General features: G+C 38.3%; 1 protein-coding gene across 6 annotated transcripts in view; it reads right to left on the reverse strand.

Annotated features, from left to right (window-relative positions):
- Nucleotides 1-25157, reverse strand: part of LOC138694541 (organic cation transporter protein) — a 146745-nt gene that overhangs the window by 13066 nt on the left and 108522 nt on the right. For all 6 annotated transcript variants that reach the window (XM_069818371.1, XM_069818372.1, XM_069818373.1 and 3 more), the window contains exons 5-9: nt 23404-23558; nt 17513-17681; nt 14875-15028; nt 8986-9191; nt 656-807 (exon numbers count right to left, since the gene is read on the reverse strand). In XM_069818371.1, coding sequence (XP_069674472.1) covers nt 656-807; nt 8986-9191; nt 14875-15028; nt 17513-17681; nt 23404-23558 — 836 coding nt within the window. The remainder of the gene's footprint in view (nt 1-655; nt 808-8985; nt 9192-14874; nt 15029-17512; nt 17682-23403; nt 23559-25157) is intronic.

Genomic DNA, 25157 nt, shown 5'->3' on the forward strand with positions numbered 1-25157 from the left:
TGACGTGAAGCCGAGGAATGTGAAAAGGTTTGAATGATTTAAGTACCGGAACGTTTTCTCTCCAGCGCAGCGTGTAGTGTGGCGAGATATTTAATTTGCACCTTATTTTGTTCATATAAAATATGTAGACAGTGTAGGTATTTTACTGAAGTTTACAATGAGTTTACTTTACGAAACCACTATTTGTAAATTTATTGATTAACGGTATCATTATATTTCCTTGAATGTCCCCACTCAAAACTCTGGTTTTCGACGCGGGTTTCCTAGTGTCTTTTGTTGGTGATATCGCCATCTTGTGATGTCATCGTCATGTGACGTCATCTGTAAGATCACAATTTCTGTGTAATGCGGTTTCATACGCCAGTATCGTAAGATATACTATTCGCTAATAAATTATGTTCTGCTTTATTCGGTTTATCGCTTTATTAGACGATCCACACCTCCTTTGTATTTACAGTATAATACAGAACTAGAGATCAGAAGAATGTGTTGAAGCAGCAGTGAAGACTACAAAAAATAACATTAAATAAAACTAAATACATACATATGGCTTTATTAGCTTATCGTTATACTCCTCCAGCTGAATTACTTATGAATCACACACACAAAAAAAAAGATAATAGCGGCCTTTTAAACAGCCACATCACATGCGCACCTTGTGGAATGGGAATGATGAGGAGCAGCGACACGCCTGATATGAAGTACAGCACCACGGATGTCGTGCGGCGACCCATAAACTTAAGCATGGGGATTGGCAAGACATAGCCAACGGCCTCGACGGCGCCAGCCACGGCCACGTAGATGTATCTGGAAACAAAGCAAACGATTTTGTGCGATAATTAGAGGTGAAACAGGTTTATCTAAAGATCCTAAACCGCAATGCAGATTATGAAAATAAAAAATAATAATTTAACCTCCGTACAACGAAAACCGATATAACGATAAACTCTGTCACAACGATAAATTTCATCAGTTCCGACGTATTTTCTATATTTTTAATATGTCATGGCTGCGTGTGGACGCATGTTGACAGAGCTAGGAAAAAACAGCGTAGAGAGGGCAACGCCCTACGAGGTACAGTTAAATTAGAAGTTACAGTATAAAATAATAAAGTTCTACAACAAGGAAAATCACCAGAGGAGAAGAGAAGGATGTTGAGAGTGGAGAATTGCAGAATCAGAATAGAACAATACGAAGAAGAAAATTGATGTAACATCAGAAAACTGGAAGTTAAAAATGGAAGAAAACTGCATGAAAATTGAGTATCTGCTACGAGAGAATAGTCAATTAAAGAGAAAATAAAATATTATAAAGACAAATAAAGAAAAAAATCTAATATTTATCGGAGTAGGAGAAGTAGGTCACGAATATTAAATGGATACATATGAGACTATATGCAATGCGTGCGAGGAGATTTTTGGTACTGATGAGAGAGTAGTTCACATTGAACAGACTTACATACTAGGAAATGGAAGAAAAGACCCATTTTAGTAAGATTCGTAAGACGAGAACAAGAGAAATAATAATTTAAGTAACTTGAGAAAATTAAGAAAATAAAAAAAAAAAGAGTTGAAAAAGACGTGAAATACATATGAAACAAAAAGCAGACGCAAGTTACTATTGTCGTTAATGAAGTCGGCTAGGATTAAGGTTCATTTTGCTACGATCTATGAAGATAAATTGAAAATCAATGGAATCTGGGTTACATAACGCATCAGGGCAACAGATGCGGGCAGAGAAGCACAGGCAGAAGGAAATGAAGACAATAGAAGGAACACAGGCGAACACAGCAACCGACTTCAAAGGACAACATCGGAGTTTACTTGTTTACTTGGTTATTTAACGACGCTGTATCAACTACGAGGTTATTTAGTGTCGATGGAATTGGTGATAGTGAGATGATATTTGGTGAGATGAGGCCGATGATTCGCCATAGATTACCTGGCATTTGCCTTACGATTGAAGAAAACCTCGGAAAAAACCCAACCAGGTAATCAGCCCAAGCAGAAATCGAACCCGCGCCCGAGCGCAACTCCGGATCGGCAGATAAGCCCCTTAGCCGACAGAGCTACGCCCGGAGTTAATGTAGATGATAAATGGCAATGGAAGATTCAAGCTTAAGGGAATAGAGAGTTTGCGAAGCACAGTGTGAATAATCAAGAAAAACAATGGCTTGGTTTAATTCCGAGTTCCAAGATGAAACAGCCGTTAAAAGCTGGGCTTGACGGAAGGCATGGATTGAAAAATGATGAATCTGGAGTCGGAGCAAAAAGGGGACAGATGTAGAAAGAAATCTTCGAACCAGAAGATCGAGTAAAAATCAGGAAGTAAGAGAGGAGCGTAGCAACAAGAGGAATTTCACACAGAGTAAAGCTTACTTCGAAGAAGAGCGGCATAAGTGATACAGCTGCAAAAAAGTTTACGAGTGTTGGTGCAATGAAAGATTTAATCTGTGAAAAGGTGAGCGAGCTAAGTGAAGGAAAAGGGTACTGTCTGCTCAAGTGCTCAAAAAAACCAGACATCTTCCAGGAATTTCTTCATTCCTACAACCAAACTATTAGGTCTACAGGATATTTGAACTAAACCCACCCCATGGCATTCAAAGCTTTCTCTTTCACTGCTACACAGAATTTTAAAATTATAGATGTAACAAGTAGAAACAAGCAATTGTATGCTCTAAAACCTTAAAAATAGGTTTCAATGGGCAAAATAGGCATTTTAACCACCATAAAATCGCTTTCAAACGTATAAAATGTGAAGATATTTAACTAATTTTAGTTTATCCCTACATAAAAAATAGGCATTTAACCTGAAGTCCGAAGTCTAGTAATAACACATAGGCTACACAACCATGTAAAGGATGGCCACAATATTTTCAGACAAAAACAAACAGAACATACAAGGACAGTGCAGAACACCTCATATTTTAAGAAATCTGTCTAAAATTTGGAAAGACTCTGACATATCAAAATAGGAATATGATACGAGTCCTTATAAAGTTAGTGATTTTCTTCTTCCAGTATTCTGCAAAGTGCTCTATGAGACTAGTGACGCCAACAGTTGCTTTTGAGTTCTGACCTTTTGAGTTTATAATTGGGTGAATCATTCGTGGAAGAATATAGCGAGTGTATTGTAGCTTGAGTATCAAAGAGTTGCCGACGTTACAGTGGGTGCCGCTGATTTTGGAGTATGGATTTGTTAATCTGAACTTCAAAGCGAGTCACTTAGCGGTGCAAGGTCTCGGCAGCTCGTTAGAGTAAATAAGTTTATACATGTCAATGAAGAAGCTTATACAGGGTGTTAAAATAACGATTACAACGCCTTCAGGGATGATAGAGGAGGTAAAAACAAACATCTTTTTTTAAGTGATAAAACTTTAGCAGATGCGCCGTTTTGCCGCAAGATGGCCTGAAGGGTAGATGACTTCCGTCACAACACACACTGGTTAGTTCTGTTTGTACTGCTGTGCCTGCAACAAGTTAAAAGGGTCCCTAACACTCTCCGTGGTGGTAATTATTTTGTTTTTCTACGCGTCGTCCTACCAGAACGTTTAGAAAATATCTTATTGGATATCAGAGAACGAATATGTTTCAGCATGACGGTGCCCCTCCACACTTTGATCGTCGTGTCAGGAACCACCTAAATGCTGCATTCCCCGATCGTTGGATTGGCAGGTGTGGGCCGGTACCGTGGCCACCTCGATCACCGGACTTAACCCACTGGATTTATTTTTGTGGGGAGACATGAAACGTCTTGTGTATGAGACAGCGATCGATACGGCAGAAGACTTAGTTGCTCGCGTTGTTGAAGCTGCACATGTTATTCGAGACAATGTTAGCGTTTTTGAGCGTCGCAGACACTCCATAGTACGAAGGTACCAGTTGTGCAATGCCTTCAATGGACGGCAGTTTGAACATCACCTCTAAAACGACAATTGGTCTCGTTCCTTATGGATTACACTAACACGTACACAATAAAAGGCGCATCTGCCAAAGTTTTGTCACTTACAAAAGATGTTTGTTTTTACCGCCTTCATCATCCCTGAAACGTTGTAAACGTTATTTTTTAACACCCTATATAGGTCCGAGTATGTATGTTTCATCCCTGAAACGTTGTAAACGTTATTTTTTAACACCCTATATAGGTCCGAGTATGTATCCATGGACACTTCTGGATGGGCACCTCCAAAATTCTAAGCACATTTTGCTAACTATAAACTAAAGCATTGTGTTGTTCTGCATCACTTTTCACAAACCGTGTCTAATTATATTTTTATACCAGATACTGTAAATCTTCAATGACTGAATACTCTTCCACCTCGGATAATTCTTTCTTTTCGATGTTCAAACTAACTTATTACAAGATTCGTCACTATCACTGCTGTCACTGCTTTCGATACTACTCTTTATTAGATTTAGTTTTCTTCCACTTGAAATCAAGTTATTTTAAATTTGTTGTAAGGTTACTACTAACACTGCCTTGAAATCTAATTGCATCCTAGTCTTTTGACTGTTGGGACTATTACCTCCTGTGTGTAAATATTTTGAATAGGCTTCGTAGTATAAATACGTCAAATAGCATAAGCCTCTTTATCACATCTTTCGCCTTTAAAATCGCCAATCATTTTAATATCACTTCAAAATGTGAGACAGTGACTAAGAAAACGATATTCGCTCTCTCATTTGTTAGTTTTTTTTTTGATTTCCTTATTTGTAATTTTATTTATTTAGGCCTATTTATTTCATCAATTTTTGTTCACGTCATGGCGGATTAGATGTGTTCCAGTTCTTAACCCGCCATCAATCTCTATATAATTATTACAAAAAATAATAATATTGAACCTATAAGTATCATCATCCATTCACAACAACAACAACAACAATAATAATAATAATAATAATAATAATAATAATAATAATAATAATAATAATAATAATAATTTATTAGTTTATTGTACATTATATAAATAATTATGAAGACTTCTTTTAAGTTAGCTGGAACTAAATTGCCACTATACTTATAATTTATAATTAAAACCAATTAAATTGTTACTATAAAACTTTCCACTTTATGCGTATAATTCCAGCACAAATATGGAATATTCGTATGAAGAAATTTACACATACGATTTAGGAGAATTCGCTATACACAGACGGCATGTGAAAAACCACATTTTCCTAGCCAGGTATATTTCCGCGAAAATCTGGTAATATATTTTGTAAAACTTCGTTTACCCTGAACGTGCAGTCTTCAACGGGAAGATGGTGCAATTGACGGAAAAAACGTTTGACTAAGAAATCATGTGTATAGAGAACTAGTCTTACTTTTCGTTGCGAATTTTCTAGGTTTTAAAAGCCCCCAGTTTACAGTACAGCAGGAGTGCCGGCTGTACTGGAATTGGTTCCCAAATCTGTGAATTAGTTCCCAGTTCGTCCCAGAGCTATACTCGAGTTGGTTCCAGGTTGATTTCTCCTGTGTACTGCAATTGGTTCCTGCGCTAGATCAAGACAGAAAACATTTCCCTTCCCATTTTATACAGACTTAGGACTGTCTACAGTAGTAGGTAGGTTAAAAATGTTTTGTGCTTGGCGGACACACTGGGTCGAATAACTTCACAATTTTATTTCTGTACTGGTAAAAATTTGAAACAAACGTGTCGCAGGAATGCATATCTACTTACACTGTCATCAGAAAGCTTTTCCTTCTAATCTTTCACAAAAGTTTTCTTTTGTTGCATTATCTTAGGCCTACATTTACTTTTACTCCTAAGCTTAATGTAAGTATCGCACTGAACCTCCTTCAGAGCATCTGCAAGTGCAAATATATTTGGGTGTGGAGCACAAAAGTGCGCATTAAGTTTACTGTGAAAAGATTCACAACAGTTGGTTGTTCGCCACACAGCCTGCTACAAAATCATAGCCTTGGATATTTGAACACGGGGAACCAACTCACGTTGTTGATATTTTTTTTGGGAACCAACTGCAGAACAGCGGGAGTGCCAGTGGCGGAGAATAGGAGAGACCGGCTCATTGTCCAAGGATTACCATTCTCTGTAAACACATGCCATGCATGAATTAAATAATTGAGGCAAGTTCTCATATTCATCTATTTTCGTTATTCCTTTTGGAACAGGAGGTTTCTTGCCTGGTGTGTCGAATGATATCTTATTTCAATGTGTCTCTTTCGGTTATTTAACGCTCTTAAAATCGAACGAGTCGAAAGCTCTTCTTGGTTTGGTAACTCGTTTTTGTGCTTTCTGAAAGTTTGTTATGAATCTTTGGGAACACACTTCATACCTTTTTTTCACTAGTCGCCTTCATAAAGCCATAAACATTAGTAATATGATTATACTAGTCGTCTGGAATCTGAAAGCATAGCGGCCGTTCGCTTCGTCTGTAAAACAGAGAATGCGCATGTGAGAGCATATACTACTGTTCTACAACCAGGAGATCAACCGTGAAAGGAATGTGCTTACTATTGCATCATCTATTGGAGCAAAGTAGATAAATAATACTCGTATTATCGTTATGACGTCAGTTTAAAAACCATTCGCTCTCCTGCATTTGTTATTTCCTGTATGGAGAGATTAAAAGACCAGGAGATTAACAGTGAACTAATTTTGTAACTAAGGTAGTATAAATATGTGTGTATCAATGTTATTGTTCGTGCTGTGACAGCGAGCCAATAGAGATATGAGTACCCACGTGTGTGACCTTATGACATCAACATTCATTCACAGCATTACCCCGCTGCGTTTTCATCCCGTGAAGACTTTCTCGTTGTTGGAGCACAGTACAGTACCCACCGCGTGACGTCACTCATGCTTACAGATCTCAGGCGGAGGGAAGTGTACTTGGTTCTTGCTATGCAATGTTTTTCATTTTAATTTAGAAAATATAGGAGACATACTGTGAAATTATTGCGAATGTAGCTAATAGAGAATTTGTCACTAGGTAACAGTGAAAACAATTTCAATTAGTAGTTGCGTGATATTAAAATCCCTTTGTTTTTAATTAACCAGCTTGCTTAAATATTATAAAGCTGGGTTACATTTAAAACAGAGTCTATAACCAATTCGTTGCTGTCACACCATAATAAAATTAGAGTAAAGAAAAAAGTTTACATTTATAATAGAAAGAATGTAAGAAAATTGCATATTACAATATACGGTCATACAGGTAAAGGCAGGAGATAGAGGGGGAGGGAGAGGGAGGGGAGCGAGAGAGAGAGAGAGAGAGAGGGATATATGATAAAATAATACGATAAGTACCGTCACCACTAAACAGTGTAAACCTGTGTATAATTCTTAAGTGTATCATGAAGGAGTCTTGAGGTAGGTAAAATACAATTGTTGTTTTATTGAGTGGAAACACTTTAGAAAATGTTACGCGTCTCTACTGATAAAATATGATAGTCCTACAAACGATAGTAATCACGAGTCAAAATTATGTGACCTCCTATTAAACCTGTGAAAATCTTATGCATGTGCGAAGTAAAAGATAAAGTGGTTTCTTGTTTCGATTATCTGTTCTTTTAATCTCAAATTTCACCCATCCTAATGTCTCTATATTATACATTTACACAGAGTCAGCAGTGCATTTAATTATGGAGTGCTTTGTTCATTGCCATGGGATTGTCTGCAATGATTCGCCGACAACAGTGCACTGTCTGCATTGTCAGACTGCAATAAATACAATGTAACTACTGTAATGTGTTTCAATGTCTGTATTTCTTCTGTATTCCATTTATGTGATTTTTGGTATTCTTAATCTTGGTTTAAGCACAAGGCAGATAAAAAATAACAAAATATGCGTTTATAAGCTGAAATATACTACATGTACAGGACTTTCATTTCAAAACTTCCCAGTATAAATAATTATTTAAATTGAATTCAATTTAAACAAAAAAAAAAAAAAAAAAAAAAAAAACATGTCAATTTAGATGTTGACGGGGGAAGTCTGAAAGCAAGCTTAATTCCATTTTAGAATTCACCCTCATCCCCCAGCCTCCCCCACTTTGAAATTTAAAATGGCACCTCTATATTTTTATACTTACATATGAAAGAGCATTCAATTCTTTATACACCTCATTCGTTTTCGCATCTTTCGTTCTCTATCGTCACCTGACAACCTGCACTTTTATTATTATCATCAATTGATTGTAGGATGAAAACACAGCTTATTTTGTGTAATTTCCTAAATTTAATCAATAAAGTGATTTCTGTTCTCTCTTATACGGTATACACCATTTTAAAATAATTTAATACACAAACACAAAATTACATGAAATGATCAATAAATTTTTGTAGCTTTATTCTCTCCAGCTCTAATCAACAATAACAATAATCAAGGCTGCCAGGTGATGATAGAAAACAAAAGATGAGAAAACAAATGAATGAGGTGTATAAACAATTGAATGCTCTTTCATATTTAACTATAAAAATATTGGGGTGCCATTTGAAATTTCAAAGTGGTGGAGGCTAGGGGATGGGGGTGAAATCTAAAATGCAATTAAGCCTGGTTTCATACTTCCCCGTCAATATGTAAATTGACGTATTTTTTGTTTATATTGAATTCAATTTAAAGAATTTGTTATTTAGACTGTAAAGTTTTGAATGAAAGCCCTGTATAATATATGCACTATAAAATCTTGACCTTTGTTTACAAATAATTTGAAATGAATTTATGGAATGGTAGCGTATGAATTGTAACTAAGGAATAAAATATGCAAATATGCTAAAATCCGCCCCTAGTTATAATATATGTAGGTCTAGCTAGTACATACTATGCTCTTTCACTTGCGTTTTTTAAAATTCTGAACAGCTCCCACATTCTCACTAAAAATATAGTTGCCATGACTTATATCACAGCCTTCGTAAAACAGGTGTATGGTCGCCATAACCTTCAAATAAATCCGAGGAACAGAAACAATAAGAGCGCGTGAGAAAGAGAAGGAGGAGGATATCAAAGTTATATGGATACTCACTTGTTTGCAGTGAAGTTGTCTGCATTGAGTGCAAGTGCGTAGTACGTCATAGCTGTGACGCACCATGCGAAGTGACAGATGAGCAATCGTCGCCTTAGCTCTCTGTGACTGAAAATCACGAACAGTTTCTTGAGAGACGCAATGGAGCGCTTGTACCACGGCTCACTGCTACTGACTGAAGGCACTGCAGGCACTGCAGGAGTCTCCTGGAATTTATTCAAATATAAAAAAAACAAATGTCAGTGAAATAGATCCAATCTACCTTCGTCTCCCATTACAGTGGTTAAAACTTCGACCTTTTATATCGTAGAGGACTTTTATTGGCGCAGAGATTAAGGAATTGTTTACAAAAACGGTGACTCATGATCTTGTAGGTGTATAGGGTACTCCGTATGTGACGCCACGGGACGTACAGAAACGTTGCCTCCCACAGTGCATCTGTCAAGGGTGTTTGTCGGGCGTTGCATGCCTGCAGTTTTTCTCTATATGTTTTGAGTTACTGAAGGGATTTCGTATTAGTGGGTAGTGTAGTGAAAGTTATATTTTCTTTACTGCTTGAGAACACTTAAGGGATGACTCATTTGTATGTATTGTAGTGCATGCTAATGTGTTTTGTAATTGTTTTAGAATGGTGTATAACATATTGCAGGCAATTTTTGTAGTTTTCAGTTATATAAAAAGTGGAAGAAAAGTCTGATATCATTTCGAACATTTCGTAAGAAGAGATTACGGTAGTCCAGTATTCTAGAAACAAATTTGGGTATGTCAAGAATGTATTGAAGCAGAAGAAAAACACTTTGAAAACCTCTTCTGACAGAGGTAGGATGCACTTGTATTAATTTTCAAGTTTCGTAAACATTTTCCCTATTACAAATGATTTAAAAACTAAAGTTACTACTACCCGTAGAAACGGCGGCCGACTTCGCGGTAACTGTGCAAGGCGTGTAACAAAATTTCGCTGAGCTTGCTCTGTAAGGAAAGCGTTACAATAGAGCAGCTGTGGCGAAAATGGAATCGTGCGCCGAGCCACTGTGTAACCCGTAACGTGCATAGCACCTCTGGAGGGAGGCGGACACCCGAAGGGGAAGAGAAGCAATTGTCTGACTTATTAACGGATTTTCATTTTCCTTACGTCAAGCACTTAAATATAATTTTATACAGTATAAGGTTACAAACTAATGTTTAGTACGTGTAACGAAGAAAGAAATGAACAAGAAAATATAGGACACATTATCACAATCTAAAGTTAACTGCTTTCAGAATGTCTCTGCGACAGAGTTTCAAAATCAGGAATTGTCACTTACTGCCAGTCGTAATTGATCACGAATGTATTTGTCTAACAGTCGTAATCTAAATTAGGTTTTTACTATTTTCATTGTTGAAAATAATTTTTCACAAACTTATGTTGTAGCGAACATGGCTTCAACAGAGCAAGCGAAAGAACGAAGCTTCGGATATTTATTTTTTGGCAAAGATTTGAAAAGTTCAACATTTGTCAAGTCCTTACAGCTAGCTTTCATTGTAACATTACGTTGTAAATCTGTGAGTTTAAATTGAAGACCTAACCGCATTATTCGTACATCTGCTGAAAAAGGACCATAATAATAATAATAATAATAATAATAATAATAATAATAATAATAATAATAACAGCACTTAACTTTTAATGTTTCATGAGTAACATGTAGTATAATACTGTTTTATGTTATACAACAGTTTTTCTCGTAATACTTGTGAACAAATCATACATTAAATATTCTCACTATATTGGCAGCAAAAAATGCGTCCTTCCATCCTACTTGAAACTTTCGTTTTTGTAGAGGTACATGGTTTCGAGAGAGACATTGCGATGATACGCCACTCGCAGGTCAGAGACAAATACAAATGGAACGGAGTTTGACTCCAGTGAGTGAGAGGGTGGGGGTTGGGACATGCACAGCTATCATTGCGAGCCACAATGTGCTCGTGAGTTACATTTTCGCCACGGCTGCAATAGAGGACTCTACAGTAGTATAGAGTCATGCCAATTCGGAAGGCGGTAGTCTGGTAGCATTTGAGACAGTACCGTTCGCAAGTTTCTACGTCAGTTCCGTGACGCTGCAATGCCTTCCAGACAATACATAACCAAGTTATTCAGAAAATGGCGAGAAACAGGGTTTGTTTTTAAACAAAAAGAGAGAACCACAGGGAAAGGCATTAGCAGAGGAGAAGCTTGCAGACATTCCAGCAAGAATTGAACCAGCCCGAGGAAATCTCCACGTCGATTGGCGCAGGAGTGTGGTATTTTACAAAGATCGACATTACGGGGACTGAAAATGCTACACTTTCATTTTTACAAAGTGTCAGTGTAGAATAACTCTTCTCGGGTTCTCAGCCAGGTGAGTTGGAGATCTGCTTCCAAGCTTTCGATGGCTAGCTCTGCCATCTTCTTCAGGGAATGAAGTAATGTGGGACCATGTCTAGCCGGTATAGCCTATATGCAATAGTAGGGGAAGCAGATCTCCAGCTTACCTGGCTGAGAACCCGAGAAGAGTTATTCTACATCAAACGCCGGGAAAGCCTCAAGTCATACAAAGTGTCAGTGGTTCATCAGTTAACACGGGATTCAGCTGCCCGCGTAAATTTCTGTCGGTGAATGCTGCAATCTGTCCATGATGGTACTGGCGATTCTTCTCTTTTTAACTATGACGGACAAAGCTTATTTCCGTTTAACCCTTTCATTCACTCTGTCCTCTACAGAGGACAGCAACTTCAATGCCGCTTCATGGACAATGAGTTGTTTAGAGTGAGTCCTCTCAAGAGAACAGTTCATATCTGGAAATCCAGGCATTATGCTATAAAAATGAGACTGTGGACAATTCACGAAAACTTAAAAGGAGTCAAGAACAAACAATCAGACTTTTCCAAACAAAAACGTAATTCGTGACTGAAAGGGTGGGTATGTGAGTTCTCAGAATTGAGTATTGGGACACTGGCAATCTTCATGTAGTGCATGAAACTCGCCTTCACGATCAGAAAGTCGGTGTCTGGTGTAACATTACTGCACGCAGAATGATTGGCTCTACAGTATTTCCTTTTACGATACTGTTAAGTCGGAACGATATGTGCAAAACATACTGCAGACATTTTTTGAAATGTTGACTGAGGAAGAAAAGCAGTATGCCTACTTCCGACAGGATAACGTCACTGCTCATACAGCTCAGCATTCAATGCATGTATTAGAACAGGTGTTCGATGAGCGAGTAATTGGTCGTGGACTTTGGCTCCCTCGTTCCCGCGATTTAAGTGACTGTGATTTTTATTTGTGGGGAACTTTAAAACAGAAAGTGTAGAAGATCAATCCACATACTCTTGAAGCCCTGGAGAATAAAATCAGACCAGTGATAATCCGAAATTTCAGAGGCGGGGATACGAGTGTTTCGGAATTTTTTTAACACGATGCAACGTTTGTATAGACAACGCTGGACATCATTTTTAACATTTGCCTTGATGAAAGGTAAGATCTACATCAGTTTTCAACTTCATTCATTCATTGCGTAACTCTTTAACTAATAATTTAGGTCTAACGTAATGAAACTGAACGCCCGCTCGCGCTGCTACAGCTTACCAGTGATTCGAGCAATGGATTGCAGGCAATCTGTTCCCCGACGTCCTCTGCATAGTGCTGTAACTTTTCGCTGCCTCTCTCTGCATAGGCCCTACTATCGTTTCAAATTTTAAATCCTTTTCTACGTTTGTATTTTTTCCTATTGTTTCTCTTGAGGATTTCTCTATACAAGATGTTATACTACACCACTCATTTTCCAGGTTATCTTACATTGGTACATTCATAAGATACTGTTGTAATCATTGCTGACATAGATTCCGAATACTTCCTTCGTTGTAACTTTTTAAAAAACGAATCACCTGCCCAGTGTCGTAGAGAATCTCAGGAACTATTTCCTAGGGTTAATCCACCAAATAGGAGCAAAGTTCATAACATAGTGAACAAATTCAAAACTACGGAATCAGTACTAGAGAAGAAATCAAATCTAAAATGTCACGAAACAACATAGAGAAGAAATAGCCAACATTTCGGAATTGCGTAAAGCTGCACTGTATGAATCAAAATGTGTTTAAACGTTACAACGCCTGCCTCGCAGCAAATGGGGAACACTTTCAACATCGTCTTCGAAAAGAAAGCATTTTTGCGACTTAAAATTGCAGAAAACGGTCCGTTCTACGGTTTATCTCGCGTGTTCTTGACTCACAACCGACTGCTCTATGGACAGCGTTTGGGCAGTCGTGCTGTTCAATGCCGCATATGCTGAGCTTCTGTGAGCGGGCCCTAGCAAAATAAATGCATTGTATTGTAACGTAAGGTGCGACTTCGAGAAGGCTTACTCAAATAATAGCAGAATGCAACACTTCACATGTTTTATCTGTCTCACAGTTTTGATTAGCAGCTAGGTTTTAGTAGCTCATTTTCTCGTGTAATGTTACTCTTGTGTAACATTAAAATGAAGCAGTTAACATTTAGGGGAACATGATTTTTTTTTCTGAGAACAGTATTCATTTGTGACTAATACGCTATTAACATTTTTTGTTGTACTCTACCCAAGTAATAAGCTGTTAAAACTGCACAATTATATTATTTCCACCCTGTATTTATCAATGAAACTTACCCAAATCTCTCAAACAACGATAAAAGACTGACGGGACATTATGAAGAAGGAACACCCATGATTAACATAGTTAATATTTTGTTACAAAAGAAGCTACCTGACTAGCAATGCTGGGTCCTATGCCAAATGAAGGGTAATTTTCAGGATGAAATTCATAGTCTAAGGGCGGTATCATACAATCAAAGTTCTTTAACAAAGTTCTTTTATAAAATATATGGCAGTGTAATAGGTTTTCTTTAATAAAAGTTTCTTTGATAAAAGATCTTTTATAAAATGTAAGTAAATCCTGTTACCTTTTATAAAAGATCTGTCTAGCTTGAAATAAATATGGCGGAACTTAAATATTATTGGCCTGTTACTACGACCAAAATGCTGATAATGAGAATATGAAGCAAATGAAATATTATAAAACACAAAACAGGGACTACAAAACAGAAATAAAATACGAAGTGTATATAAAAATAGCAGCGACTATAACTGCTGTACAGGAGTGATGCACAAACTGAAAATTATCTTCATTCTCAAATAATTTATATATCTTTTCAAGTCCTCGCAATGTATCTCTTTTTTAACGAGTTTAATGGATACTTTTCTTGTCACGTCTTGCAATCAATGGTTTAACCCACAGGTGTTTCCTTTTCTGTTTATTGTTCAAAAATATGGATATTATAATATTTTCAACTAATTGTAGCTAAACATGCATAGTACTGTTCATAATTCAGTTTTGCATATCTGTGATCAAAAAATATGTTATTTTATTTAACTGTAAATGGAGGTGATGATTTTTGTTTCTGAATTTTAGATAATATTTTATCAAAGATTTTATATACTCGTAGTCAGTGTGATATACTCAAAATCCTATCTTTTACTACATATCTTTGATAAAATATTGTTTCATATTCTTTGTCAAATAACTTTGATAGTGCAATACCAGGCTAACACAATGTAAAGAGCCCAAGTGAAATATGTGATAGAGAGAGATACTATTGGGAAAGATTTTCTCGGAATACTTCAATTTCACTTTCCAGAATTCATAGTTTCCCCATAACGCCGTTGCATTAGCAATGGAGAATTACTGCGTGGTACCGTATTGTATGAGATCAGCTCTATATGACCTGAACAGCTAACATTTTATGGAGTACAGAACAATAGGAATCCCCGAGTATTCGGGTGTCATCTCATCATGCAAGGAACAAATGTTGGTATTGAATAAAACACTTGGTACCTTGTGAATGTCTTCATTCGCCGTAGTTGCATCATTTGCTTCTGCCATAGTAAGTTTAACTAGTTCTGACTTCTTGCTGAATTTCTTCACAATCTTCCACGCCTCTTCGCGTCGACCTTGAGAGACAAGCCAGCGTGCAGATTCTGGAAGAATCCTTAAAACAGTTAAGAAATTAAAATTAAAAACAATTAGAGATCTTGGCACTTTAGTCTTTAACTTTAAAACATAAAGAATTTTAAACATTGTGTTGATTTATGGCCGAGATGATGATTCTACTAAGTATGACCTCAGTACGTTACATATTTATTGACTAAACACAAATTTATGAATACGCCAGCGATGACCAAAGCGGGTGTCGTGATTACATCGTGTAATTTCACAGACATTCAAACGGGTTCGAGGAGTTTCTTGTACAGTAGTGGCAAAAAAAAAAAAAAAACCGGACCGAGCCTTGTAGCTATTTTAGAGCCTTGTTCACTCCAGAGACTGGTAACTAAGACTTTCGTGGTTCAAATCTTGCCTGGGAAGAAAACTTTTATTTTTTTGTTCCTTATTCAAACTTTTCGATTACTGGTAAAATTCATGTTCTGGGAATAATAAGTTAATTAAGTAGTAAAATATCGCTGCAATCGAAAAGTATTGGGAATAAATTTGAATAAGGAACAAAAAAGAAGTTTCCTTCCCAGGCAGGATTCGAACCACGAAAGTCTTAGTTAACAGTCTATCGTGCTCTGGAGTTAACAAGGTTCTGAAATCAGCTACAAGGGTCGGTCCGATTTTTTTGCCATTACTGTACATTGCTGTGTGTTTCATTCACGTACTGAAGGGAAGCAGTGGCGGTATCATGTCGCTCTACAAACTCTGTCTCTACAAGCAGTAAGAGGTGGTTTCGTAAAGATTGAGAAGGAGAATTTTTTGTAGTTCTGTCGGACAAAATGTAATATGTTTAGTTTGTTCAACAGTTCATTAGAAGTATATAGAAACATTAATTGCCATGCTGAATAATGTATTATTATTATTATTATTATTATTATTATTATTATTATTATTATTATTACTGACCACTAACTATCTGTTCTATAATTCTTCTGTACGTGCATGAATATTGATATTTTTAAATCTTCTCCCTAGAAGAATAAAATTATTAGGTTTTATCTCAATTTTAATCTTCTTAATCTTTAGATGAGGGTAACTATTTATTAGTTATTCATTTAATAACATTATTTTAGTTCAAACCTATGTAGTAACGGTTAGCTCGACTGGCCGCGAAACCATGTGGCCCGAGTTCGATTCCCGGTCGGGGCAAGTTACCTGGTTGAGGTTTTTTCCGGTATTTTTCCTCAACCCAATATGGGCAAATGCTGGGTAACTTTCGGTGCTGGACCCTGGACACATTTCACCGGCATTATCACCTTCGTCTCATTCAGACGCTAAATAAACTAAGATGTTGATAAAGCGTCGTAAAATAACATACTAAAATAAAAAGAAATAATATTTTAGAAAAACTGATTCAATATTATGTGCCAACGAACTGTTAAACGCCAGGAACTGAAATGTCTTACATCATATCCAGGAAGAGAAAGATGACATAAATAAATGTAAGGAAGTCAGGTACCTAATGGGGTTTAAAATATCTCGTGCTCTAAAGCCTTTTAATAGAACAGAATTTCTCAAAAGAGTAATGATTAAAATAGGCTAGCTTAAATAACTTGTCCATAAGAAGTTTTTAATTTTGAAAAACAACGGATTTCTCGACCAAGTATCGATAGAAGAATTTAGAAAATTCCTGATCATATTCAAGAGGAAGGTGGCTCTTGATGACAGCAGTGACATTACTGATACAGCAAAGCTTGAGATTTTTATCCGCGGGATTGATCAAGATGTTAGTACAGGAACCATCATTGCTTGTAGTTTTCATGCCAAGTACCTTTCCTTCGTCTCCTTACTTAATAATAATAATAATAATAATAATAATAATAATAATAATAATAATCATCATCATCATCATTTATTTTAGCTGGCAGAGTTTAGGCCGTAAGGCATTCTCTTCCACTTAACCAGCTCATAGGCTGTCTGTTGCATGTAATCACTGCAGTTCGAGTTTTGGTCACCGCTGCAATACGCAAACATTTTGAACAAATTTTCGTGCATTATTGTTCCAGGTTACTTGGATCGGCAGGAGAGAGGTAAGAGCTGACCTGCATGGTCTCCGAACTTGAACCCACTAATTATTACGGGGGAATCTTCTGTAGGAGATCTTTAGCAGCTTGTACAGTCATTTTAAGGAGTTTCTCTAATTATATGAACATAATGAGATGTAGCAAATTAAGAAACGAAATCAAAATAGAGAATAAAAACAACAGTAACTAACAGCGAAACATACCTTCCTTCAGGCAAATGTGGCAACTTAAGTAGTGTCCTCTCCTGGGGTTTGCCATATTAAATTACTGGTTTTGACGTCTCCTGGCTACTCTACGGACTATTCAATCATTTTTAATTCCTTTACAACTATCTCAAACTCAGTTGAATTGCGTGATATGCAACACAATCGTGAAATAGTCAGATATACTGTAAATGTAAGGAGTTGTATTTGGTAGTCCTAGTGTAAATAACAATCCCCTTTGCTTGGCTGACATACCAAATGTGTATGACGAGTAAGACAGCAGGTACAGACAGTGCCAATTGCAGCATACGCCAATCCTCGATGTATAGAGCGATGACTGGCAGTATCATCATGCCCACGGGGTACGACATGTTGTACAAGATGCCCAAGATTGTGCGATGCTTCTTCGTGCAAAACTCCGCTACTGCAAGAGACATTAAGCCACAACAAAGAAGATATTAGTGTAAATTATTGTAATAGTGTGTACGTTACGGAACTGGGAATAAGAAACTATGGACAGATGCATAACTTCATTATGCAGCATATATTTACGTAGAACTGTATGTGAATGTGACCAAATGAAGCATGCGACCGAGTAAGGGTCAATGTTACATTTTTTCTGATGTTCAGTTTATAGTGGAAGAGAAGTCTCCGGTTCTACTTCTATCATTTACCATGTTAGGTTTACAAATAATTTCACCAGGTGTCAGCACAACATCGTATTCTCGGTATTCTCCTTGCGAAAAGACGGGAATATTCTTTGAAATAAAACAGTGTTGCCAATATATTGATTTTGTCACCAGATATGATGTTTCTACATGCATGGCTAGTCACAAAAAGTGTATCTTAGACATATCTAAATTCTAGTGACTTTACATTTTTTTGGAGACATATCTAGTGACTTTCCAAACATTAGCAGTAGTCAATGTAGCCTTCATTCTTTATGATGGTGTAATAGTGAAAATAATGTATTTCAGTGTGCATAGTGTAAAGAGCTGTCAGATATTGACTACTTTCAAAAGCCGATTGTCAGAAAGACTGTTTTTCGTCACAGAATAATGATCTTTCCTCAAATATTACTTTTGTAGAACATTTATTTTCAATAGGTATATCAATTTTCCTTCATTATGTTAATCATTCTTTCGAACAAATTGTCTCATTTAACATTAAATTGTACTTGTTTAACTGTTAAAATTACATGTAACTAAACACACCTTCGTTTTGCTCTTACCATTATTATTATTATTATTATTATTATTATTATTATTATTACACTAATCAGACTTCAGATGTATACAAACAATTGTTCTTCCTCCGACACATATCGCGAAGTGAGATGTATTGCCTGATAATAGATGTACCTATCGGACAGAACATCAATCAGTAGTATAAGTGATACCATATTGATGTAATTTATATTTGCTATGTATTTTTATACTGGTTGAGTTGAAAAGAAGGCCTTATGACCTTAACTATGCTAGTAAAAGTAAATAAAATAAATAAATGAACGAAATATAATTTAAATTGTAGGAAAGATAATCGTAGTATCAATCTTTATCACTAGAATGCATTTTCAAAAGGCTCTGAGGTCAAGTTTTGAATTATTAATAGAACGTCAACTGCAGCACAAATAAAATAAAAGTGTTCCCTCATAGTACCCTATCTGTGCCACGCGCCAACATTACGTCACGCCAATATAGTCTAACATTACCCTTCGTACGCCCCTGGACAGAATACGGTCACTAGTGAAAATGTTTCAGTGACAAACAGTACCAATACGACGAAACGCATATTATTTTCTTTAACTTGTTACACTTTGCTGTGGTAGGAGTACAGTTATTTTTAATTGTTATTTTTTTGCTTTATGAGTGCACTATAACGTTACATTCGTTTAGAGTTCATTTGAACATAATAAAGGCAAATAGTATAGATATGACAATCATCATTATTGCCACTGCTATTATATTTCCAATTTTTTAAATTTGAATATTTATTACAAAAGTGCAGTCGAATAAGGGTCTGTGTTGTGCAGCTGGGCCACACGGTTGATATTTTCGTATTCTGGTTTCAAACTCGATCGATTATCTCAGAAGCACTTAAACGTTATATAGACCTTTGATTAGTCATATGCTTCACATGTCGACAGATGCATGACTTTGCTATGCTGCATATCTTTATGAAGAAATACGTGTGACTGCGATTACTCGTCAACGAGGGGAATTCAAAGATAACAAAGGGACAACAAGGATAACAAGGAGACGACAAGAAGACCAAGTGGACGACAAGGAAAACAAGTGGACGACAAGAAGAACCCGGGGGTGACAAGGAAAAACAAGATGACGATAAGGAGAACAAGGGAACGACAAGGAGAACAAGGAAACGGCAAGAAGGTCATGGGAACGACAAGGAGAATGTGGGGATGACAAGAAAAAGAAGACGACAAAAAGAACAAGGGGACGACAAAGAGAAATAGGGGACGACAAAGAGAACACGGGGACGACAAAGAGAATAAGGGAATGACAAAGAGAAAAAAGGGACGACAAGGAGAACAAGGGTACAACAAGGCGAACAAGGAGACGGGAAAGAGAACAAGGGGACAGCAAGGAGAACAAGGGGACGGAAAGGAGAACGGGGGGACGGCAAGGAGAACAAGGGAACGGCAAGAAGAACAAGAGGACGGCAAGAAGAACAAGGGGACGGCAAGAAGAGCAAGGGGACGGCAAGGAGAACAAGGGGACGGCAAGGAGAACAAGCGGACGGCAAGGAGAACAAGCGGACGGCAAGGAGAACAAGCGGACGGCAAAAAGAACAAGGGGACGGCAAGAAGAGCAAGGGGACGGCAAGAAGAGCAAGGGGACGGCAAGAAGAGCAAGGGGACGGCAAGAAGAGCAAGGGGACGGCAAGGAGAACAAGCGGACGGCAAGGAGAACAAGGGGACGGCAAGAAGAACAAGGGGACGGCAAGGAGAACAAGGGGACGGCAAAAAGAACAAGGGGACGGCAAGAAGAGCAAGGGGACGGCAAGGAGAACAAGGGGACGGCAAGGAAAACAAGCGGACGGCAAGGAGAACAAGGGGACGGCAAGAAGAACAAGGGGACGGCAAGGAGAACAAGGGGACGGCAAAAAGAACAAGGGGACGGCAAGAAGAGCAAGGGGACGGCAAGGAGAACAAGGGGACGGCAAGGAGAACAAGGGGACGGCAAGAAGAACAAGGGGACGGCAAGAAGAACAAGGGGACGGCAAGGAGAACAAGGGGACGGCAAAAAGAACAAGGGGACGGCAAGAAGAGCAAGGGGACGGCAAGGAGAACAAGGGGACGGCAAGGAGAACAAGCGGACGGCAAGGAGAACAAGCGGACGGCAAGGAGAACAAGCGGACGGCAAGGAGAACAGGCGGACGGCAAGAAGAACAAGGAGACGGCAAGAAGAACAAGGGGACGGCAAGGAGAACAAGGGGACGCCAAGGAGAACAAGGGGACGGCAAGAAGAACAAGGGGACGGCAAGGAGAACAAGGGGACGGCAAGGAGAACAAGGGGACGGCAAGGAGAACAAGGGGACAGCAAGAAGAACAAGGGGACGGCAAGGAGAACAAGGGGACGCCAAGGAGAACAAGGGGACGGCAAGAAGAACAAGGGGACGGCAAGGAGAACAAGGGGACGGCAAGGAGAACAAGGGGACGGCAAGGAGAACAAGGGGACGGCAAGGAGAACAAGGGGACAGCAAGAAGAACAAGGGGGCGGCAAGGAGAACAAGGGGACGGCAAGGAGAACAAGGGGACGGCAAGAAGAACAAGGGGACGGCAAGAAGAACAAGGGGACGGCAAGAAGAACAAGGGGACGGCAAGGAGAACAAGGGGACGCCAAGAAGAACAAGGGGACGGCAAGGAGAACAAGGGGACGGCAAGGAGAACAAGGGGACGGCAAGGAGAACAAGGGGACGGCAAGGAGAACAAGGGGACGGCAAGGAGAACAAGGGGACGGCAAGGAGAACAAGGGGACGGCAAGGAGAACAAGGGGACGGCAAGGAGAACAAGGGGACGGCAAGGAGAACAAGGGGACGGCAAGGAGAACAAGGGGACGGCAAGAAGAACAAGGGGACGGCAAGGAGAACAAGGGGACGGCAAGGAGAACAAGGGGACGGCAAGAAGAACAAGGGGACGGCAAGATGAACAAGGTGACGGCAAGGAGAACAAGGGGACGGCAAAGAGAACAAGGGGACGGCAAGGAGAACAAGCGGACGGCAAGGAGAACAAGCGGACGGCAAGGAGAACAAGCGGACGGCAAGGAGAACAAGCGGATGGCAAGGAGAACAGGCGGACGGCAAGGAGAACAGGCGGACGGCAAGGAGAACAAGGGGGGACAGGGTAAAGACAAGGAGAAGAAAAGTAGTACAAAAGCGACAGAGGGTTGCATTTTTACATGATGGTCAATTCGCAAGTCATCCTCCCTTATTTCTCAGGAGAAAGACGTAGTTTTAAGTCGAAATGCAAAGTAAAAATAGTATGTTCGTTGCACGCAGCGAGAAGTACTGACTCGGGAGTGTGACTGGCTTGAGACAGCAAGGATTCGAGTTTCATTCTATGTAAAGGCAAGCAATTTTTCTCATCGTCGTAGAACTCTCACATCTACTTTTTTTTTCATAACTTTAATACCAGGCTTCTTTCTTCGGAATTGAAACTGTTGAAGTGTGATGCTGGCCAATGATATTATTGTACAGTTGACAATAAGGTTAGCGTTGAAGCATTGTACTTTCTCTCTGCCTCACTCGGCGTTTTACTGCACACATTTACCATTATGGATTAGTCATATGTTTAACTTATTATGTTCTTGATACTGAATGAGTACATGGAGATTATTTTCTTCCCGTCCCCTAAATCAAGTTACACTCCCGAGAATTCTGGTCGGAAACTGAAAAAGTATTTAGTTTTAACCCCTCATAAGAGGTCGCTTAACTGAACTTTTTTTTCCTCTTGTACTACGGAGAAGGGGCCCATAGGCTGAGGCTTATTGTGCTTACCACTGTTATTCTGTGAATGATTGGGTTGCCGAACGACAATGCCGAAAATTACCCAGCAATTCTGAGTCAATTGGTTGAAGGAAAACACCGGAAAAAACCCCAACTAGATAACTTGTCCCAACAGGGATTTGAATCCAGGCCCGCTCGTTACACGGTCAGACATGCTAACAGTTACTTCACAGCGGTGGACTAACTGAATTCTAGTTCAAGTATGTGTTTTTGTAATCCATACTGAGGGGGGGACTAAATTTCGATTCTGTTCTGTTTTTATAAAAATGTTAATTTGTATACATCAAAGCAATGAAAGCAGTGTTGGCATATAACATTACTGGTTTGGATAGTTAACTTTCTGCGATATTTATTTATCGGAAAACCTAAAACACAGAATTTAGGGCAGCAGCAATTCCTATTTTATTTATTTTTTATTTTTGGGTTATTTTACGACGCTGTATCAGCATCTCAGGTTATTTAGCGTCTGAATGAAATGAAGGTGATAATGCTTGTGAAATGAGTCCGGGGTCCAGCACCGAAAGTTACCCAGCATTTGCTCATATTGGGTTGAGGGAAAACCCCGGAAAAAACTTCAACCAGGTAACTTGCCCCAACCGGGATTCGAACCCGGGCCACCTAGTTTCGTGACCAGACGCGCTGACCGTTACTCCACAGGTGTGGACAGTAATTCCTATATTTTAGAAACTTAAGGACATATTCTGATCGAGATATGATCAAATTCCAACGATGGAGTGGCCGTGTGAATGACAACTGTGTCAAGAATGCTTACCTATAAATGAGCAGGATTTGTAGTAGTTCCTGCAAGTTTAATAGTTTTTGTAGTTGAAAAAATTAAACGATGAAATAGGATGAAAAAATTCACATAATGAACTATTAAATCGGTACCAAAATAGCGTTTGCCACTATTAAGTTTTAGTACATATCCAACACACGTGATAGAACTACCAGAAATTATACTGTTGAACATGTTTGTAAAAGTTTTCCTGATGAAAGTTTTCTTCTTTTGTCACTCTTGTATTTTACATGCATAAGAAATAATAAGTACCCATACATATTAAATGTATAAGAAATAATAGAGAAAATTATTTTTGGTCAAGGTGGTGAAAGAAGTAGCTTACAAAGAGTGAATCCTGAATTGAAAGCGCCTGTGCCAGCCATCCCAAGAGCGACTCGGGCAAAGTAGAAGAGGAGGTAATACGGGGCAAATGTAGCCACTGGGCCTGCGATGATGTAAGTGATGCAGGAGATAGTGAAGCTCCTCTTGCGACCCCACCTGAAACACAACAAGGTTTCAGCTCTGGCAGGGTTATGCCGAATTGCACCTCTAATATCTTGTTTGCAGTTTATTGACCTTCGGAAATATGGCACCCAGTTTCGTAAATACTTCCCCTTATCTTAACCTCGACCAAAATCAAAGGAGTATAACTGAAGGGCTCAGAGCCAAAGGCGACTAACCCACAATTACAAAGTGAGTGAATAAGAGTTGATATTAAGAGGATTCTTACAAAAATGATTGGTTTCAAAATTTATTTTAAATGGTCTACATTGAATAAACAAAAAAAAAAAAAAAATATATCATGAATCTATAACAACAACGTATAGTTTTGAAAAAAGGCTTAATAATGAACAATACAACATTATGGGTTGGTCGCCTTTGGCTCTAAGCCCTTCAATTATAGTTTGGAATTTTGAGCAATTTCCCTTCACACTTAAAACTGCAGGATCCTTACCAAACATACAGAAAGTATACTGTAATTTATCTAGAGTTAGGACTAGCACCATAATGCCGTTATTGTTTTTAATAAATTATTTTTAAAGACATTATACTGTACTAGTGATTTGCAAAATTGCTTCACATTTGCAGTAAACTTTAAAGCCTTTGTTTTTCTGAACCGACGCATGCGACGTGCGAGGTGCCGGACTATACGAGATATAGTGAGTGGTTTCTATAACTGTAAGATGCGAGGCCTGCGCACCTCGCAACTATAGAAACCACTCACTATCTCTTGTGTAGTCTGGATTTGTGCAACGCGGGCCTCGCACCTCGCAACTCGCATGCGTCCATTCAGAAAAACCAAGGCTTAATAAAACCAATAAAATTGTCTGCAGACATCCTCAATTGAGGCATTGTGATCAAACACCGGACTAGTCATGCAGAGATCATTTTGAGAAAACCACAAAAAACTTCACAAACTGCATTGCACTTCGTTTAACTCTTTTTTATTTTAGTATTGTTACCTTGCACTTGGCCACATATTCTTATCCTATAAGGATTTAATTTAAAAAAGCGGAACATATAGAAAAATAGGTTTGAAAACTGCTGACTGTCTCCTTTTTTATCTAAAAATACGATTTCATAAAAATAGTAAATAAATTTAAAATGTTAATCATTTTGTTATTATATTATATTACTATTATATGAAGCACAAAATTATATTTATAAACAAGTTGACGCCTCAATAACACATTGTTCAAGTGGGTCTTCACTGCCCCAAAACTCATTCCCAGAATCTTGGGATGCTGGCAATTTCTGTTTAACACTGAATCTGGAAGCGTGTGAAACACTTGGAACTAGTCACTTGATAAGTCTCATTTTCAACTTAGCGCTAGAATTCTACAATGTTCTAGGTAAGTGACAACTTCCATTTTTACATTAAACGATGACGGGTTGCTCATATTATAGAGTACGGATTTTTAAGTCGTTAAAATGTAATTTTAGGTGCCTAAAATAGGCTTAAAAGTGTAGGAAATAGTCTCTAAAGAATTGGAAATAGGCTCTAACAAAAAATAATGTTTTCTTTAAAAACATGTCTCAAATCATCAGGAATTCACTTTTAGAATTTAATATTTTTAAATGTTTATATACCGTTAC

Source organism: Periplaneta americana, chromosome 2, assembly GCF_040183065.1.
Source record: "Periplaneta americana isolate PAMFEO1 chromosome 2, P.americana_PAMFEO1_priV1, whole genome shotgun sequence".
In the NCBI taxonomy this organism is placed as follows: domain Eukaryota; kingdom Metazoa; phylum Arthropoda; class Insecta; order Blattodea; family Blattidae; genus Periplaneta; species Periplaneta americana.